Genomic DNA, 19815 nt, shown 5'->3' on the forward strand with positions numbered 1-19815 from the left:
TCACAGAAAAGCCTTATTTTGATAATTTGACCTAAATGACACAAGTTTTAGTAATAAAAAACACAGCTAGACCCTGAAGAGATTTAATAAGTGCTTGAGATTCTCTGACTGACCATCAAACTTAACACTAAAGAGGAAATTGAGGTCACCGGGACCACTGAGGTGGGCATTGAACGTTTATTTGCTTTAAACTGACTTTATGGTGCAGAGGAAGGTTTTTGCTTTATCGCATCCTGCACAGAAACTCTAGTTTAGTTCAAAGGAAGACTTTCAAATGCAATGCAATAACACAGCTTGTGGTGCAGAACAAGGCTTTTATTTTTTAGCATCCTGCATAGAAACTACAAGTTTAGGTTTCTAGTGAAAGGAAGACTTTCAAAATGCAATTTAATAGCATGGCTTGTGGTACAGAACAAGTATTTCACGTCTTATTATCCTACTAGAAATTACTAGTTTAGGTCAAAGGGAGACTTTCAAAAGCCATGTAAAAAGGCGGATTCCTGCATTTATAAGTTCTTCTAAATTCACAGAAAGGAAACTACATCAGAGTAATGAACAGTTTCTGTTCGCAAAAAAATTTTTCATATCATATGAAACGCCTCATATGTGGACACATTATGATTAAAATTACCCAAAAGGTCACAAAATATTATTGCTATAATACAAGTGTTGTTTTTGGTGGAAACCTAATGTTGTTAAATGCCACAAATGCCACAAATAAACCGTGCTTGGCTTTCCAAAGAGGCCAACCTTAATATCTTCCAGCTCTGAAGGAAAAATAATAAATAATGACTAGGTAGTAACACAAGCGAATTCCTCAACGATGAGAAAAGATTTGGTCAAATTCTTGAAGTGGAAGACAAGGAATGTAACGGCATTTAGTATAATACCTATACCAAAAGAATAGGTTTTAAAGAGCTTTTTCGGAATCCCTAAGTGCGTTTTTAGCATAATCACGCTGACACGAGCTGTCATCTTTCAGAGCTCCTCTTAAACTATGAATATGTTTGCACGCGCCTGCGGTCACCGGTGGGTGGTGTCAGCGCGTCCTATAAATATACATTTCATCTAAACGTGTGTAAAAAAAAAAGTCTTTTCCACCAGGGCTGCTTTCAGATGATGATGAGGATGCTCAGAACTATTCTTTGGACTGAAATGGATTTGTTTTGGAAAACATTTTTCATTTAGAAGCCCGGACACCGCGTCTGACAACTTTTTCCCCCCACAAATTGATCTCGCGCACATAAGGACACTATTAAAATGGCTAAACTGTTTCCTGATGCTCTTTTGCTAATTGTGAGTTTGGTAAACATTTTCACCGTGGGTAAGTGCTTTTGCTGACTGAACACTCTACATTTATTTCTGTGAGTTTCTGATAATTGTAATTGCTGTGAGTCATTAAGGTTATTTAAACAGTTGGCATTTTGACGTAGTTAGCCTGCAAATTTTTTGGCATTCATTATCTTCATGATCACTGGCTGTTATGCGGATTAGTGTGTGAATCTAAATAATTATTGAACATTTAATACCGTATAACTTCATGATAATGGGTTGAATTTAAATATTTAAAATTAAAATTAGCTTGATTGCTTATTTTAGTACTCATTTTGGATCATTTTTGCAGTATGACATTGCTGTTATGAAGATAATGCAAGTTTTCTTTAGAGATTTAATTATTCCCTTATTTAATGCAATAATAACGACAATACCAAAAACAGTAACACTTGCTGACACTATTAAAATGATCTAACAATGTATATCTGTGGTAATAATTAATTAATTACGTGACAAAATCCTGACATAATGCTGATTTCAACATTTAACACGTTATTAAAATCCAAACTTCCAGGTGTAACTTAAAACTCTTGCATTGATTTTCTTTTGATTTGGGGGTGAAACATCCCTGGAATGTTTTGTAAGGTTGTGCGCTTTGACTTTTGATAATTATGAATTAAATTCCAGATACGTCGTTTTCCAGTGCAGGAGACTTGCACTCATCTCCAGTCTTCTCTGGTGGTTCCAGCAGTGTTGGAAATCAGCAGAAAGAAGCAGAGCTCGTTCCAGCATCACACGCTCGCACAAGATCCAAGCGCTGCACTTGCTACTCTTTCAAAGACAGAGAATGTGTTTATTACTGTCATCTGGGCATCATCTGGATCAACACCCCACAGTGAGTACATTTATCCTCATTCTCAGGCTGATAAAAGTATGATAAAGTCATATACAATATACAGGTTGTTTTATGTCATAATACTTTAATTCAATTTAGAATTCCCTTATTATTGAAAACATCATTTGTACAGACTTTCTCTCCTTTTTTGTATATACCGTGACTCTTTTGTTGTTATTGCAATATTATTATTAATAATAATAATAACAAAATAAATAAATAAATGAATAATTATTGCTCACACCATATGATCTGTCATGACTGCAGCAAACTACGACCCGTATGCAGACAGTTAAAATGAAAGTAAAAAGTGGTCTATTAATGATTTGCTGGCACAAGTGTTTAAGCATTTTAGTGACTTTTCCACCAACATATAGTAGAACCGTTAATGACGATACTACTGTTTACAAACTACAGTGGCACCGGCAGTATTTTGGAGCCATAGTGTTGCGGTGCTACTGAAGTACCGGTAAACCATGCAACCCTACATTGCTTTTACATTTTTAACATTCTTGAGAATAATCTTAAAACTGTCCTATGGTGTGACTGTCTGAAGAAACATTCAATAAATTACAGCTCTTATAAATGAAAAAGAAAATAGTAAAATCCTGAGACATAATTGTACAAGTGGCTATTTTAGTAAATGGAAAACATTTTGAATACATATATTTCTAAAGACACAGTAACTTTTTACACTTTGTCACTGAAAACATTCATTCATTCATTTTCTTTTCGGCTCGTCCCTTTATTAATCCGGGGTCGCCACAGCAGAATGAACCGGCAACTTATCCAGCACACGTTTTACGCAGCGGATGCCCTTCCAGCTGCAACCCATCTCTGGAAAACATCTATACACACTCATTCACACTCATACACTACGGAAAATTTAGCTTACCCAATTCACCTATACCTCATGTCTTTGGACTGTGGGGGAAACCGGAGCACCCGGAGGAAACCCACGGGAATTCAGGGAGAACATGCAAACTCCACACAGAAACGCCAACAGCTTTCAGGAACTTTGATGTGGAGGCTGAAGTATGAGAAGGAGCGCTATCCTGCTGAAGAATTTGCCCTCTCCTGTGGTTTGTAATGTAATGGGCCGCACAAATCTTGATACCTCAGGCTGTTTGATGTTGCCATCCACACTTCAGATCTCTAGCATGTCCCCATACTGAATGAAACCCCAAACCATGATTTTTCCTTCAACAAACTTGACTGATTTCTGTGAGAATCTTGGGTGTATGCGGGTTCCAAAAGGTCTTCTGCAGTGTTTGTGATGATTGGGATGCAGTTCAACAGATGATTCATCAGAAAAATCAACCTTCTGCCACTTTTCCAAATGATCAACTAGAAGTCAAGTTGTTATTTGCTGCTCATACAACTGGGATCGACGACAAGACTTTTGTCAGGTGTATGAAGATGAAGATAAATTGTTCTCATGCGATCTCATAAAGAATTGTTTTCTTTATGTTTGCTATACACCAGAGGACATATTTAAGGTACAGTTCAGTAAAAAATATTTTAAAAATCTGTGAAATAAATTATGTGTGAAATAAATTATTAATGACCTCTTATGTTTTTCTTAAAAATCATTTTTACTGCCTATTTGTTAACTACCCACATACGGATGATACAGGTTACTAAAAGTGCTTTTTTGAAAATCCTTTTAATAATTTTTTAGTATATTAAAAATATATAGAAAATAGTAATAAATTATTTAATCATATTATAATTACTTAATTATTATTATTATTATTATTATTATTATTATTATTATTATAGTATTTTTAATGTCTCCAGACAGAGCGATAAAATGAACCCCTGGGACTAAAACATTTCATCATTGAGGCAAGGATTCTCAGTCATGCTGAAGAACCCATTTTGAAAGTTTCAGGCCCAGTGACCTTTATATTCAGGACAGGAGCACTGAGAGGTGCTTAAAGATAATTGGATAAGGTTATCCGTTCTGTCTTTTTTTTCTTTCTTTTTTTTGAAACAATGTTATTTTTTTTTCACTAAAGAGTAATAGAAAATTGAATGTGTTGCAGTTCAGCTTTGGCTATGAATAACACAAATACAATACAAGCTAATTAGATGTAGTTTTTACTTTTAAAATCTGTTTTAATATTTAAGACATTCACATTTAATTTACACAGCTAGTGAAAAGTTTAGAATTATTAAGAAAGATTTTGAATATCCCATAATGCAAGGCTGACTTTATTTAATCTAAATATTGGAAAAAGTAATCACAAATGTATTCAACACTGTTAGAAATAATGTTAGCTTGAGCATTAAAAAAGAATTTTAAACAGATTTGTTGAACATCATGTAAGACAAGGTTGTAGTAAAGTTATTATGTTAGTATGTCATTCGAATTACTTATTTAAAAAATAAAAATAACAAGAAATTCCAATCCTTAAGCTTAATTATTTAAAAGATGGTTTTATATATTATATTATATTATATTATATTATATTATATTATATTATATTATATTATATTATATTATATTATATTACTGTATATTATAATATACTATATAACATTACTGTATATTCTATTACTGTATATTATATTATATTATATTACTGTATATTATAATATACTATATAACATCACTGTATATTCTATTACTGTATTTTATATTATATTATATTATATTACTGTATATTATAATATACTATATAACATTACTGTATATTCTATTACTGTATATTATATTATATTACTGTATATTATATTATATTATATTACATTACATTATGTTACATTACTGTATATTATATTATGATACTGTATATTACTGTATATTATATTATATTACTGTATAGTATTTTGTACTATATTACATTGCTGTATATTATATTAAATTATATTATATTACTGTATATTATATTATAATACATTGTTATTACTTTATATTATAATATGATACTGTATATTATATTACATTACTGTATGTTATATTATATTATATTCCTGTATATTACTATATATTACATTACATTATGTTACTTTACTGTATATTATATTATGATACTGTAAATTACTGTATATAATATTACATGACTGTATATTATATTACTGTATATTATATTATATTATATTACATAAGATTACTGTATGTTATATTATATTACTGTATATTATATTATATTACTGTATATTATATTATATTATATTATATTATATTATATTACATAAGATTACTGTATATTATATTATATTATATTATATTATATAAAATTACTGTGTATAATATTATATTACTGTATATTATATTATATTACATAAGATTACTGTATATTATACTATATTATATTACTGTATATTATATTATATTATATTATATTATATTACATAAGATTACTGTATATTATATTATATTATATTATATTATATTATATTATATTATATTATATTATATTACATAAAATTACTGTGTATAATATTATATTATATTATATTATATTATATATTATATTACATAAGATTACTGTATATTATATTATATTATATTATATTATATTATATTATATTATATTATATTATATTATATTACATAAAATTACTGTATATTATATTATATTATATTATATTACATAAAATTACTGTGTATAATATTATATTACTGTATATTATATTATATTACATAAGATTACTGTATATTATATTATATTACTGTATATTATATTATATTATATTATATTATATTATATTATATTACATAAGATTACTGTATATTATATTATATTATATTATATTATATTATATTATATTATATTATATTATATTATATTATATTATATTATATAACCCATGTCTTGGTATTTACAAAAATATTTTCATTTGATCTGGCCAGAATGGAATGCTTTCTGCTCTTTTGGGTTGTACAAAAGGATATTTTGTATTTAGATACAACTGTGTTTCCATGGTGACCGTTACTGTCCATGGTGCTGATGCAATCGAAGCAAAGTACTCTCAAAAATGAGAGTTAGAATAAGATTACTTTTGACAGCCAGCACAAACATTCAATTAAAAATAAACCTCATTTCCATGCTCACATGGACATTAGCCAGAATAGTAAAATATCTAAAAGGATTAAAATGAGGTCATTCACGAAACACTACTTAAAGCTCTCAATTCAATGTCATTCAATAGTCAGCAAAAACAAGAGGTAATATAGACATATTTCATCCATTCAGTCCTAGTACAAGTATGACAGCGTGTAGTCATAAATGACTTCTTGTTACTTAGCCAAAAACAAGGGCTTTCGCCACAGGACATTTAGGAGAGGGATTCCGACTGATACTGGGCTTTTAAAACTATGAATTACGATCTGTTGGGGCACATCACTCACCATGGAAACTGACAGGTGGGCCTTCAGGAATTCTGCTCGGACCTTTGGCTCCACATTCGATCCAAATGGTGAACATCAGAGCAAACACTTCTGAAGTGAGAGGCATGCGTTCAGAAGAAGAGTACTAAAGAGAGTGGCTGGAGATCAGAGGAGCTCATATAAAGTGCATGGAAGCTTTCCCAGATGAGGCTGCAGAAAGATTTTTGGCTGGTGGTCCAAGCCGTCACCTCCATCACTAGAGGCAGCCTCTTATGGTTTACATCCAACTTGTGTCAGGGTGATTTCAGCTTTGCCTTAAATGCAACAGGTTTCTTTCCATTTAGGTTCTTTTAGATTTAAAATCCAACTTGGACAACAATCAGCTGTATTTTGAGGTCACTACTTCAGGGCTGTGCAGAGACATTTGATATAGTATTTTTATATTATTATTTGATGTATTAATTATTAGCCCCCCTGTTTTCCCCCCAATTTCTGTTTAACGGAGAGAAGATTTATTCAACACATTTCTGAACATAATAGTTTTAATCATTCATCTCTAATGAATCTCTAAGCAACAACCAACACATGAGCAAACAGATGTATAAGGGCAATCCAGAGTCGTGGTGATCGTGACAGACACCCCCCCACCCCCGTCTAAGGAGCGGGTTCCAGACGCTCCAAACAGAGATCAAGCAAGAGGTGGAGCGGAGGCGGAACAGGGGGAGGGATGGAGATCCAGGACCATGCAGTGGAGGTGTACCTGGAGCGTGGAACTGCTGAGGGGCTGGAGTGTGGGACTGCAGAGGGCCTGGAGCATGGAGCTGCGGAGGGCCTGGAGTGTGGAGCTGGGTTATGTCTGGGGGCTTTGATTCAGCAGGCATAAACGGGTCACACACCCACAGTGGGTCAGGAGGCTTAGGTTCAGGAGGCATTGGCAGTTCATTTAACCCCAGTGGGTCAAGAGGCTTACGTTCTGGAGGCACTGGCAGTTCATTTAACCCCAGTGGGTCAGGAGGCTTAGGTTCAGGAGGCACTAGCAGTTCATTTAACCCCAGTGGGTCAGGAGGCTTTGGTTCAAGAGGCACTGGCAGTTCATTTAACCCCAGTGGGTCAGGGGGCTTTGGTTCAAGAGGCACTGGAAGTTCATTTATCCCCAGTGGATCAGGAGGCTTAGGTTCAGGAGGCACTAGCAATTCATTTAACCCCAGTGGGTCAGGAGGCTTAGGTTCAGGGGCACTAGCAGTTCATTTAACCCCAGTGGATGAGGAGGCTTAGGTTCAGGAGGCACTAGCAGTTTATTTAACCCCAGTGGGTCAGGAAGCTTAGGTTCCGGAGGCACTAGCAGTTCATTTAACCTCAGTGGGTCACAAGGCTTTGGTTCAAGAGGAACTGGCAGTTCATTTAACCCCAGTGGGTCAGGAGGCTTAGGTTCAGGAGGCACTGGCAGTTCATTTAACCCCAGTGGGTCAGGAAGCTTAGGTTCCGGAGGCACTAGCAGTTCATTTAACCTCAGTGGGTCACAAGGCTTTGGTTCAAGAGGAACTGGCAGTTCATTTAACCCCAGTGGGTCAGGAGGCTTAGGTTCAGGAGACACTGGCAGTTCATTCAACCCCAGTGGGTCAGGAGGCTTTGGCCCAGGAGGCATTGAGAAGTCTAGCAAGTCATTCGTAGGACTCAGGCTATGGCTCTGGCCATTTGAAGGATTCAGGAGAATCTGGCGTCTCTGGCCATTTGGGGAACTCTAGAGAATCTGGCACCCCTGGCCATTCAGGTAATTCTAGAGGATCTGGCGCCCCTGGCCATTTGGGTTATTCGAGAGGATCTGGTACCCACAATTCGAGGAATTCAGGAGGATCTGGCGCCTTCATTCGGGCAATTCAAGAGGGTCTGGCGCCGGCCATTCAGGGGATTCAAGAGGGTCTGGCACCTGCCATTCGGGAGATTCAAAGGGCCTGGCGCCTGCCATTTGATGGATTCAGAGGTATCTGGCGTCCGCCATTCGGGGGATTCAGAGATATCTGCCGCCCGCCATTCGAGGGATTCAGAGGTTTCTGGCGCCCACCATTCGAGGGATTCAGATATATCTGGTGCCCGCTATTTGGAGAATACAGAGGGTTCTGGCGGCGTCAATGGTTCTGGTTCTGGCAGCTCTGGCAGCGGCGGCGACTCTGGCAGCGGCGGTGATCTCGATTCTGGCAGATCTGGAGGTGGTGGTGGTAGCTCTGGCAGTAACAGCTCTGGTGGTGGCAGCAGCTCTGGCAACTCAGGTGGTTGTGGCCATTCTGCTGTAGGCATGAGCCGGTATAAGATTCTGACGGTATGATAATAACCTTGAATAAAAATATCACTGTTTCACGGTATTGTGCTCATTGCTCTAAAATATATTCTTTTTAAATGTCTGTGAAAAAAACAAAAACTTCAGCAAAAGTCAACCTATATAATTCAAATGAATCATTTACTTCTGCTGCCATCATTAGTTTCAAAAACACAGATTTCTTTACAATTTATAATGGCATCTTTGGTTTTTTTTTTCTGCTGGAGATACTGTTCTAAAAAAACTAAAAAACAAATGTAAATAAAAAGACTTACACATACCTTAGGGATGGTATTACAGAAAAATTTGGCGGTATTAAAACCTTGACTTTTTTTGATTAAAACCTTGATCTCTGGTTGTTAGATCGCTGGTGATCGTGACAATGACAGTACATAATATTTTACTAGATATTTTTCAAGACACTAGTATTCAGCTCAAAGTGACATTTAAAGGCTTAACTAGGTTGTATAATGATGGTTTGTTCTGTAGACTATCGAAAAAATAAATAAATAGCTAAAAGGGGCCAATAATATTGACCTTAAAATGTTTTTGTTTTTTATTAACTGTTAACTGCTTTTATTCTAGCTGAAATAAAACAAATAAGACTTTCTCCAGAAGAAAATGGTATCAGACATACTGTGAAAATTTCCTTGCTCTGTTAAACATCCTTTAAGAAATGTATAAAAAAGACAAAAAATTCAAAGGGGGCTAATAATTCTGACTTCAACTGTATATATACTTATATATGTTTGTTTGTTAGTTTGTTATGTGGGCAGTAACACTACACATTAACAAAATATATAAAACATAACCAGTGAACTTTACCTATTGATTTCCTAAACCCACGTTCAACCATTATAAAGTACGGGAAGTGAAAATATACCAGGTTTCAGTTTTTGCTATTCTTTTTATATCTTCACCGTTGTACCAGCAGGTTGTACTCAGCATGCTCCATTTGTAGAGCATCTAAAGAGTGAATCCATCTAGAGCGACTATTCTAACTGCGAGTTTAGCAGTCATAGTGAAATAAACAGCACAAAGTATTTTTTTCTCTGCATCTTCAAGGGAGACAAGTCAAAGATGTCAATACTGGCTGGATATGTGAGGGACTTTTATGTTTCCTGCTACACTATTTCACTATGGTGTGACAAAAAAGTTTCTTAGCTTTGGTAGTTTTGCTTTGCACCCATTTCCTCCCTCTTTCAGTACCCCAAGGGTTACTCTTCTTTACACGCTGTCTGTTAATACATTCAGAGGTTTTCAGATGTGCAGTGAAGCAAATAATGGAATAGTCCAATAGTCTAATTCCTTTCCAGAAAACATATTATTTCTAATAATGTGAAAGAGAAAAAAGGTACAAGATTTTTTTGGTGTTCCTAGGCAATCCCCTACCTATGCCTAATGGTTAAAAAAGCACTGAAAAAAAAAAGATCTAAATTAGACAGACTTTCAGGTCTACCATCTTGGTCTGGCACCAGGCACATTCACAAGTAGATCTACATCAGAACCCCCTTTTTAAAGGTGCCATATATTGCATTGATTCAATTTGCGTATTAGTATTGTTTTGATAGTCCATTTACTGAATTTAAGTTACATTGCATCTACATGCCAAAAAATTCTCATTAGATAATAAGTAGACTGTTAAATTGGGGTTAGGATTGGAGTTAGGGTTAGTGCAAGTTGACATGTACAGTAATTGCAAAGTTTCTTATAGTCAGTTAAATGTCTGTTTCAGGAACATATCAACAGATATTAAGCAGAGAGTCTACTAATACTCAAATGGGCCATCAAAATAAAGTGTTACCAAATGTTTTAATATGCTAATTTATTACTCCATAAAATAACCCCTAAAATAAAAAACCCCTAGACTCATTAGGTCCTTATTGACCATATTCGTAAGGATCCGTTCTCTCTCTGTCCTATATGCACACTAACACACAGAACATGATGTACTCTAAACATGCAAAATAATTATACTTCATTTGTTCACAAACTGAGTTAAAATATAAATATAAAGTGGTGGGGAGGTTTATTTTAGCATGGAGCGAGTGAACTGTCTAATATAAACCACCATACAGAGTAAATATTCTTCTCCCGAGTTGTGACAAAGGTATTGCATGTTTTTTTTTTTGTTTGTTTGTTTGGTTGTATTTGAAGCTATAATGTAAAGTTAGGAATTAATATCAACCTTTTGCATAAACAGATGATGTTTAGGAAAGTGTTGCTATTCTGTTACTATAACAAAAATCACTTGGTTTGATCTGTCCTCTACTAATCATGTTACCTCATGGATGTACAGAAAGGCCTTAGAGGGTACAGCAAAGTATTAAGCTATACAGCACAGTTGGGAAACTGTTTGTCAACTAGAAGAGGGTGTCACAGACTGGGAAAGAGTATGGCAGAACATTTTTACTTCATCTAAAAATCCCAATCACCAACTCATTCACTATTAACTTTTGTCATAGAACCTACTGGACCCCACTGAAAAGACATCGTATCAATGCCTCCTTTAGTCCTTTCTGTGATAAATGTCCTGGCCAGGAACTTGGATATTTTTTCAAATGATGTGGGAATGTGCAAAAATACAAAAGTTTTGGAATGAGGTCTGTGTTATCTTATCTAAAATTATTGAATATCCTGTACCAGTGAATCCTTCCAATCTATTACTGAGCGATGATTCTATGTTGAACCTCACCAAGCTACAAAAAGCTGTTTGGCTGGCTGGCTTCAGCAAAAAAAACTACTGGCCCAACATTGGCTGCCTCCACATAATTTGGACACGTACAAGTAGTTGGTACAACTTCAGGACATTATAATGTTGGAATTATCCACAGCTCAAGTGAACTTGGTACAAATGAGTACATTAAAGATCTGGACATCAGCTGCTGACAAATTCTCCTTGTTTATTGCACAAAGCAATGATCAGGATCCAGAATGATTTCCTTACTTTGTATAATTGATACTTGATACTGTATTTTGTTTTTATGTTAACTTCTATTCATTGTTTGGAAACCCCAGTTTCAAGAGACCGCAGGGGAGGGGGTAATTGAATTGATATATTACATTATATAGTTTTTTCAGCCTGTACATTTTGTTAACAATAAATAAAAAAAATTAAAAAAAATCACAGTAAGAGCTGAGTGATACACAAGGCTTAAACATGCATTAAACACAGTACTCAGAAGTCTACATGTGTTACCTTAAATTACAAATTTCAAATTTCACAATAAACTAAATAAATTAACAAAATGTACAATTAGATACCTTATGCCTCTTCAGGGTGGTGCTGAATTAATGTATAATGCATGGACTGTATTAGGCATTATCTGTAGGCTATGTCCTGCATTTTTTTTCTGACTAGCTAGTCTTTTTTGTGTTCTAATTGACCTGTTGTCCACCAGGGTTTTGCAATTTACATGATGATGAGGAAACAATGGTGTCTGAGGTTTATGGTGTGGCCATTTCTATATAGTGATCTCTTATTATTCAACTATAACTAAGTATACCCAGATATATTATTATAGGGCATCTTTAAACTATGATGTACCATTGTTTAGAGGTACCTTTTTTCTTTATTGAATAAATCTGTGATATTTGACAAGTTTTATGTCTGTCCTTTTTTTTTTACAAACAAATGTATAAATATTATATAGACATAATGTGATGTTTTTTTTTTAATGACAGACAATTGCATGTCTGCACACGTAAGCTGGTCAAAAACCTGATTGTAACTGCATTTAATTTTTAAACAAAGGGACGTGAGTGATCCTCATTAGCTGTGCAGTGTCAGACTTAGCCTTTAGGCATTAGGAAGACATATGATTGCCTTGGGCCCTGAGTATCCACCACCTCTGAATTGATAATTGATTGAATGACAGAGTGTACAAAGTACACAGAGCTAAAAATCAAGCAAAGCTACCATTTGGGTGTTGAAAAAAAAGGAAAAGAAAAAGAAAAGTCACTTTTTGGGGACACAATAGTGAAATATTGTAGTATAAAACAAAAGTTACCTTAAATATCCAGCTAATTTTGAAATACTTGCCTTACCTCCCATGAAGTTGCAGAGCCAAAATAGTTTGTGCTGTTTTTATTCCAATATGGCTGCTAAATTTGCAGTTAGAAAAGATAAATTACTCTATCTACATGTACTGTTTAGATGATGAGGCACACTAAGGACATCTGCAGGTGACAACTGTGAAGCTACAAGAAGAATAACAAAATCTGAAATCTGATATATTTTCATTACCCACACTTTATAACTGCTGAAAATGGGCTTAAAAATCTGTATTGTTCAATGGTTATGTATTTACATATTTTGTTCATGTGTGGTGCTACAGCCAGCACATGCTACGTAGCATATGGTAGCATACTGTGTCGATGGAGGTGAGCGCTATTACTTGCGATGTTCCAACTACTTAAAAACCAAAATTGACTCTTTTTTTACTGGAACAGCCTTTCACTGACACTGAAAGTACAGTAAAACCCAAACCCTCTATTTCACTGCTAGGGAGAAAATGAAAGCTGTAAAGCTTTATCTATCTCAGATTGTGGACTAGGCTTGGGTGGTAATACAGTAATATTGTATACCGCGGGATCTAAAAATAGCAACGGTATAAGTTTCAATACCGATATACCATCATAAAAAACAATGCTCTTACATGATAGACAAGGATTAAATATTAGATATAATTTATTTAATGCCTAAAATGTGTATGCAGAGTTGCCATCACAGGATAGCGTGGGAGAGAAAGAGAGAGGTGAGGAAAGATGGTGAGTCACGCACCAAGTGACCTGGTCTCAAAAAAAGAACACAATCTCTGCAGTTTGGCAGTATTTGGGGTTTCAACCAAACAAGAAAGGAGATGCGGTAAATATGGATGAGACAATTTGCAAATTGTGCAACCAAAAGGTGACCGTGAACCTAAGGTCACATATATGGTATTCAGTTTCTGAACAGTTTAGGCACAAGCCAACAGTTTGGTGACGCTGTCTGAGCTTTACATTATTTAAATTTTTTTATGCATGGTAATACCATATGCCAAGGTAAAATAGGGAGGAGGTTTGACAGTATCAAAATTTGTATACCGCCCAAGCCTACTGTGGACCCTTTGACCTGGTGGTGTCTTCGTAAAGTAACGTTTCCTCCCTTCTTTCGATTGTTACATTAATACTTTTGAATCCAGACACAAGTGAGTCTGCAGAGCAAGTTTTTTCCACTGCATCTATCATGGATAGATAGACTGATTCTTCTTTAGTGTCTATTACTGTGTCACTGCTCAGTGAACAGCAGTGATAGTTAAAGCCAATCACAGCCATTTGTGTTGAGCTTGTGAACACAATGGCCAATCATATGTGTGCAAGAACTGACTTGACTGCACTCAAACCAAGCAGGATTATTAATAAGTTGCTTTTGTGTATTTGCTCTAAATGCTCCTGTTGTCTTCTGTGCATGTACTTGAGTTTTGTTTAATACATTCAAAAAGTGTGTTTTCTTTAAGCAGATAAAATTAAAGGTACAGTTAATTTATCGGACTACACTAGAGACTAGTTATAACCTGTCAGAGACTAGTGATGTCTGTGAGAGACTAGAGATATCTGTTATAGACTAGTGATATGGCACCTAACTTTCTGCAGCTCTCACGTGGTTGTGGGCTGTGCATGGTTAGTATCTAAATGGTAGACCACATGAGAAAACTAGGTTGTATCAAGAGATATCAAGCTTCGTGTATCCAGTGTGGGTAATGATGCAGACAGCAGCAGTCAAGCTGGGTGATTCTCCAGTACCTAGGTATTTCACTGGGTACTTGTAAAAGAGCAGTCTAATAAAAAAGCAAATTTCCCTAAGATAGCAACACAGTCAGGCAACACGTCATTTTTAGAATGCTGTTCTGACCATGCGTTTCTGGATGAGGTGGTTCGTATCTCCAGATGATGGGCATGGGTACTGCATCACAGGTCTGAGGGTCCAGCATGTTGAGGCGATACTTGCAGACAGCTCATGCCCTCACTGCAAGGGCATGTCTATTACGCAGCTGACAACCCCTGTTGTTCCCCATGAAAGTGCTGAGCACTTGGACAGATCTGAGGATTATAGTGGGGCCCTATCCATCACCTCCGGATCCTCTCAGAGTGCGCCCTATCCAAGCTTCGAGCATTTGTGGCGGTTCATCCCCCGGGATGCCAGTGCTTCCGCTCAATGACACCTGAGATCAGATGCCCATCGTGACATCGGAGGTGTCATGTTCAGATGACAGAGCAAGAACGCTACCACCCTTCAAGGTGCAAGAACGACCGTGCATCTGGAGATGGACATGATGACTGTGCTTTTCTTGGCTGCTTAGTGGTAGGGATGGAGATGCCAGACCGACTAGAGGGGTGCAATTGCCAGGCAGGCTTATTCTGCGACACTGTTGGGGACTTTACCCATGAGTCCTCGGTGGTGAGAGATCAGCTGTGTGCGATGGGGCAGATCATCTTCTGTTGGGCTTGGAAAACTGCTACCCTGCCCGGCCCATCTTCACTGACTGCTCCTTGCCGAGAATGTCCTTCCCGTGGCTCCAAGATCCACTCTGCCACCACAGCCCATTCGACTGGATAGTGATTGCGCCAAGTCCCCCAGAGGAAGTTGACACTCCCATCCCCGGTCATCGTTAGGTCCAGCAACCCTGAGGTGGGGCTGACTGGACAGGAGGAGACCAGTTCTTTTCCCTGTAAAGGACCAGGAATTGCCCCTGCAGGTGTGAAAGCCCAAATGCTGCCAGCATGGGACGCGATGCCTTCCAGCTCACAATCTTAGTGCACTTCGCCCCAGACTCCAAAGGTGTCAGAGGATGGGCTCTTTTCTCTCAAAAAGCCAATCTTTTATTTTCAGCTCTTCCTCATAATGCACCACTTTCCAGGGTGAGCACTCTCTATCTGGTGAAGGACGCAATCGAGCCGGTCCCTCCAGCTGAGATGGCATGTGTAGATGCACCGGGTGACCATTACCCTGCTGTGTCACCGCACCTTCAGTCCCTGGACTGACCTTCTACAGGCCTGGGTGCCCTTAGAACAAGCGTCCAGTCATACTATTACTCTCACAGATGCTTCCAGTATGGGCTGGGGGCTGTGTGTATCAACCATGCAGCTGCAGGTTCATAAACCAGACCTTAGTTGCATTACAAATCGATTGCCTAGAGCTTTTAGCAGTGTTTCTTGCTCTCCACCTGTTCCTGCAGGTGCATGGGCATGGCTGCGGTAGCATATATCAATTGTTTGGGCAGTATGCTCTCCCACCCCATGTCTCAGCTCGCTCACCAATTGCTTCTCAGGAGTCACACAGCTGAAAATTGCTGCACCCCATTTATACCTCGAGCAAGTTCAACTGTGCCAGCCCAGACGCTCTCATGGAAGCTCACACTCCTGGTGGAATGGAGATTCCACCAAAGCACAGTCCAGCTGATACAGGCGCTCTTCAGAGAAACCCAGTTCATCCTGTTGCTTCTCGCGGGTCTGCCCTTAGCCAGTTGCTTTTTTCCAGCTCTGCATGGATGCGCTGGCTCTCAGCTGGCCCCGGGGTTTACGTACGTGTGTTTTTACCCAGTGAGCCTGCTCGCACAGACCCGGTGCAAGGTCAGGTAGGACGAGGAGCAACCTCGAGCCCCTCCTTGATGAATTCCTCTAATGTAGCACTTCCTTTTTTAGGGACGAGGCACCCTCTGGCAACCATGCGGGTTTCTGGAATCTCCATGGGTAGTTTCAAGACAGCGCAGAAAACTTAGGTGACAGTTCAGTGGTTAAAAACATCAATCAGGCTAAAGCACCCTCTACGAGGTATGCCTACATCCTGAAGTGGAGTCTATTTGCTAAGTGATGTGCTTTTCACTGAGAAGAACCCTGGACATGCCAGATCAGCATTATCTTATCCTTCCTTCAGGATATGCTGGGGCGGATGCTGTCACTCTCCACACTGAAGGTTTTGCATTGCTGCCCACCCTTCACTGCTGTGTCTTGTTCGCACACAGTGCTTTTAATGTGACCGCACTTAAAGCATTTGCCTCTAAGCAGCTGTTTTTGGTTATGATCGACAGAAAAGAAGTGCCGTATCAAAGCAGAGGTTGGCCCACTAACTGATTGATGCCAATGCCCTCGCTTATCAGTTTCAGGGCAAGCCGCGTTCTCCAGGAGTGAGAGTACACTTAACAAAGATCATTGCCTCATTTTGGGCATTAGTACGCAGCGCCTCTCTAACAAATTCTGTAAAGCTGCGTGACACAGATTTTGCAAGATTCTATAATCTTCGGGTGGAGCCGTTTTTTTCTTGATTACTAGGTAATTCCAGTCAATCAGAAGGTAAATAGGGTCAGTGTCCAAAAATGCTTGCTTTGCCACTCTCCCTAACACAGAGATGTGCACTTATCTTGCTCTGTTTAGTGAGTTCCCCATCTGGTGAAATCTGGAGAGTTCCTCTGAGGTCTCCAGCACCCGGCTCAGCAAAGGAGCCAAGTGCCTGACCCAGTATGATGTCTGGTATGCCCACTCAGTCTACCTGCATGTTGGGGACCTACCTAAGCTAACTAGCTTATCATATCTAGCACTCCCGCTAGATAGGGCTAGCCAATATGCTTATACTGTCACCAGGTCTGCCCTTTTCCTTTGATACTGACGTGCTTCTGTATTTATGCAAGCTGTTGTATTTCTAAAATCCCTAGACTACAGTTAGCTAGGTAAAAAGGTAATGTAAAACCCCCTAAATTCTAAATTATTTCCATATTCTGGTAATTAAAGGGCCTGGAGACATTGGAAGGTTGCACTTTTGGTGATGTTTTGCGCTCACGCTGTGCTTGGCAACATTCTCAACAAATGCATGAGGGGCTCAGCTGCTATGGCCTTTTTCATATACTCTCCCATAGTGTCTCTCCTAGACACACGTTGAGGCTCCCAACCTGAAAGGGAACATCCTGGTTTATGTCTATAACCCAAGTTCCCTGTAGGAGGGAAGGGAGATGTGTTTCTCCTCCGCCACAACAGTTGGTTCTTCAGCTAATAACTTAGTGTTCAGCTTACTCAACGGATAAAATCTGAAGCACTCTCCTGCACGGGCTGGTTATATACTCTCCTAATGACAGATGACTAGAGATGTACTGTGAGAGACTAGTGATGTCTTTAATAGAATAGTGATGTCTGCAATAGACTAGTGATATCTGTGAGCGGCTAGGTAGGTCTGTGAGAGGCTAGTGATGCCTTGTGAGATACATGTTTAATGTATTTGTGTATTTATGTGAAATGTTTGAAGGCATTGTTTTCCCCAAAAATGAAAATATAATTTTAATTTACTCAGGTCATCCAAAAAGTTTGGTGTGATATTAATGTCTCTTGATAAATGATTAAGATAATATGATTTTTTTTTGGGGGGGGGGGGGGGGGGTGCGTATTGCGTATGCGTATTGGATTGTGTAATTGAATTACACACAATGCTTTCTTTTAAATGACTACACAGACTCAACACTGGTATATACAGTGGTTGTCTACAGTGGGAGTCTAATGAGTATTATCTCAATGACTCTGTCTGGCAGAGCCGTAATCTATACGAAACAGAATAGATACAAATAATTACACAACTAATACAAAGAAAGTATGTAATCTTTCACCAAGACCATATGAGATGCCAGTTATTGTACATAGAGCTTTAATAACCTAGTGAAGTTATTCTGGGAAGACCAAGCAGCTGGACAGCATATATCCTGAATAGACACCCCTTGTTCTCACCAGATGTGCCCAACCTTGTTCCTGGAGATCTACCTTACTGCAGAGTTTTGCTGCAAATTTCATCAAACACAATTGTCTTTAATTACCAAGTGCTTCTTCAGATCCTACATACTTGCAGAACTGTGCAGGAAGGTAGACCGGGAACAAGGTTGAGCACCCCTGCTTTAAACCATGCCCAGGAAAAGGCAATATGAATGAGGAATTCTGAAACTTGACCTGATTAAGCTGCTGCTATAGCATTCACAATCCAATGTGAGAGCCTCTATTTAAAAATGGCCCGACCTCTCATACAACAACAATCATACAAAGAACTTAGGACTGCTGGTAGATGTAAATCTCAAAGCTTGATAAAGAAAACAGTACATATTGTGTTCTGAGCATCAGCATTTGCAGTCAATATAGACAAGCAGACAAAGAGACAACCTGAGATCTGAAGGAAGAAGATAGCACGGTCTGGGTTTGAAAGTAAAACTGTGATTGCCCTGTGCAAAAGAAATACAAAAGCATTGCTGAGGCAAGCAACTGATGCTAAAGACTTAATAGGGGGCTGAGAAAAAGCCCTCAGCACCTCTTTAGGTTCCAGGGTGGAACTGACAGTGGGTACGAAGGATATATTTCACACTCCTATGGGAAATTTCAGCTGGTACCCAACAAATGGGGAATTAAAAGACGCAATCGCAGCTGCATAGAACTTCGATGTTAAACTAAACAATTTTAACTCTAAGAAAAGTAAAATTTCAAACACTCTACCAGATTTTTTAGTTCTGTGGCACCAGTCCACAAAAATGCACCCCAATTGAGAGTATACAAGGACCTTGTGGAGGATGCCAGCACTTAAAGCACATGGCAATGTAGCGCAACCACTCATTCACTTACCCTGGAGCAGCCACACATGCATAACCCACAACTCTGCGTTGGGATGACAAATCATGTTGCTTGCCTATGATAGCAAGTCCTACCCAAGGAAGCGGACAACAGCAGCTTCTTCAGACCAGAGAACCAGGACTGATTTGTACAGTTTTGTATAATCAATATCACAAATTCTGTGTAGTCCCTAATTTTACAGCACTCTGTTGATATGTCTCAAATCCAAATAAGACCCCATCTTGTTTGGGCACCACAAAATAGTGGATATAAATACAGGTCTCTAACTTGTTCAGAGGGATACATCTCAGGACTATGGTGTTTGGGGGGGGGGGGGGGGGGGGTAGTGACTGCACTACACAATTGAAACATGGTGGTCTG

At 38.0% G+C, this 19815-nt stretch overlaps 1 protein-coding gene across 1 annotated transcript in view; it reads left to right on the forward strand.

Moving 5' to 3' along the window:
- Positions 1-1096: 1096 nt before the first annotated feature.
- edn3b (endothelin 3b) overlaps positions 1097-19815 on the forward strand; it is a 28716-nt gene continuing 9997 nt past the window's right edge. Inside the window, exons 1-2 of the mRNA XM_056448629.1 lie at positions 1097-1324; positions 1963-2170. Coding sequence (XP_056304604.1) covers positions 1261-1324; positions 1963-2170 — 272 coding nt within the window. The 5' untranslated portion in view covers positions 1097-1260. The remainder of the gene's footprint in view (positions 1325-1962; positions 2171-19815) is intronic.

Source organism: Danio aesculapii, chromosome 23 (assembly GCF_903798145.1).
Source record: "Danio aesculapii chromosome 23, fDanAes4.1, whole genome shotgun sequence".
NCBI classification, from domain to species: domain Eukaryota; kingdom Metazoa; phylum Chordata; class Actinopteri; order Cypriniformes; family Danionidae; genus Danio; species Danio aesculapii.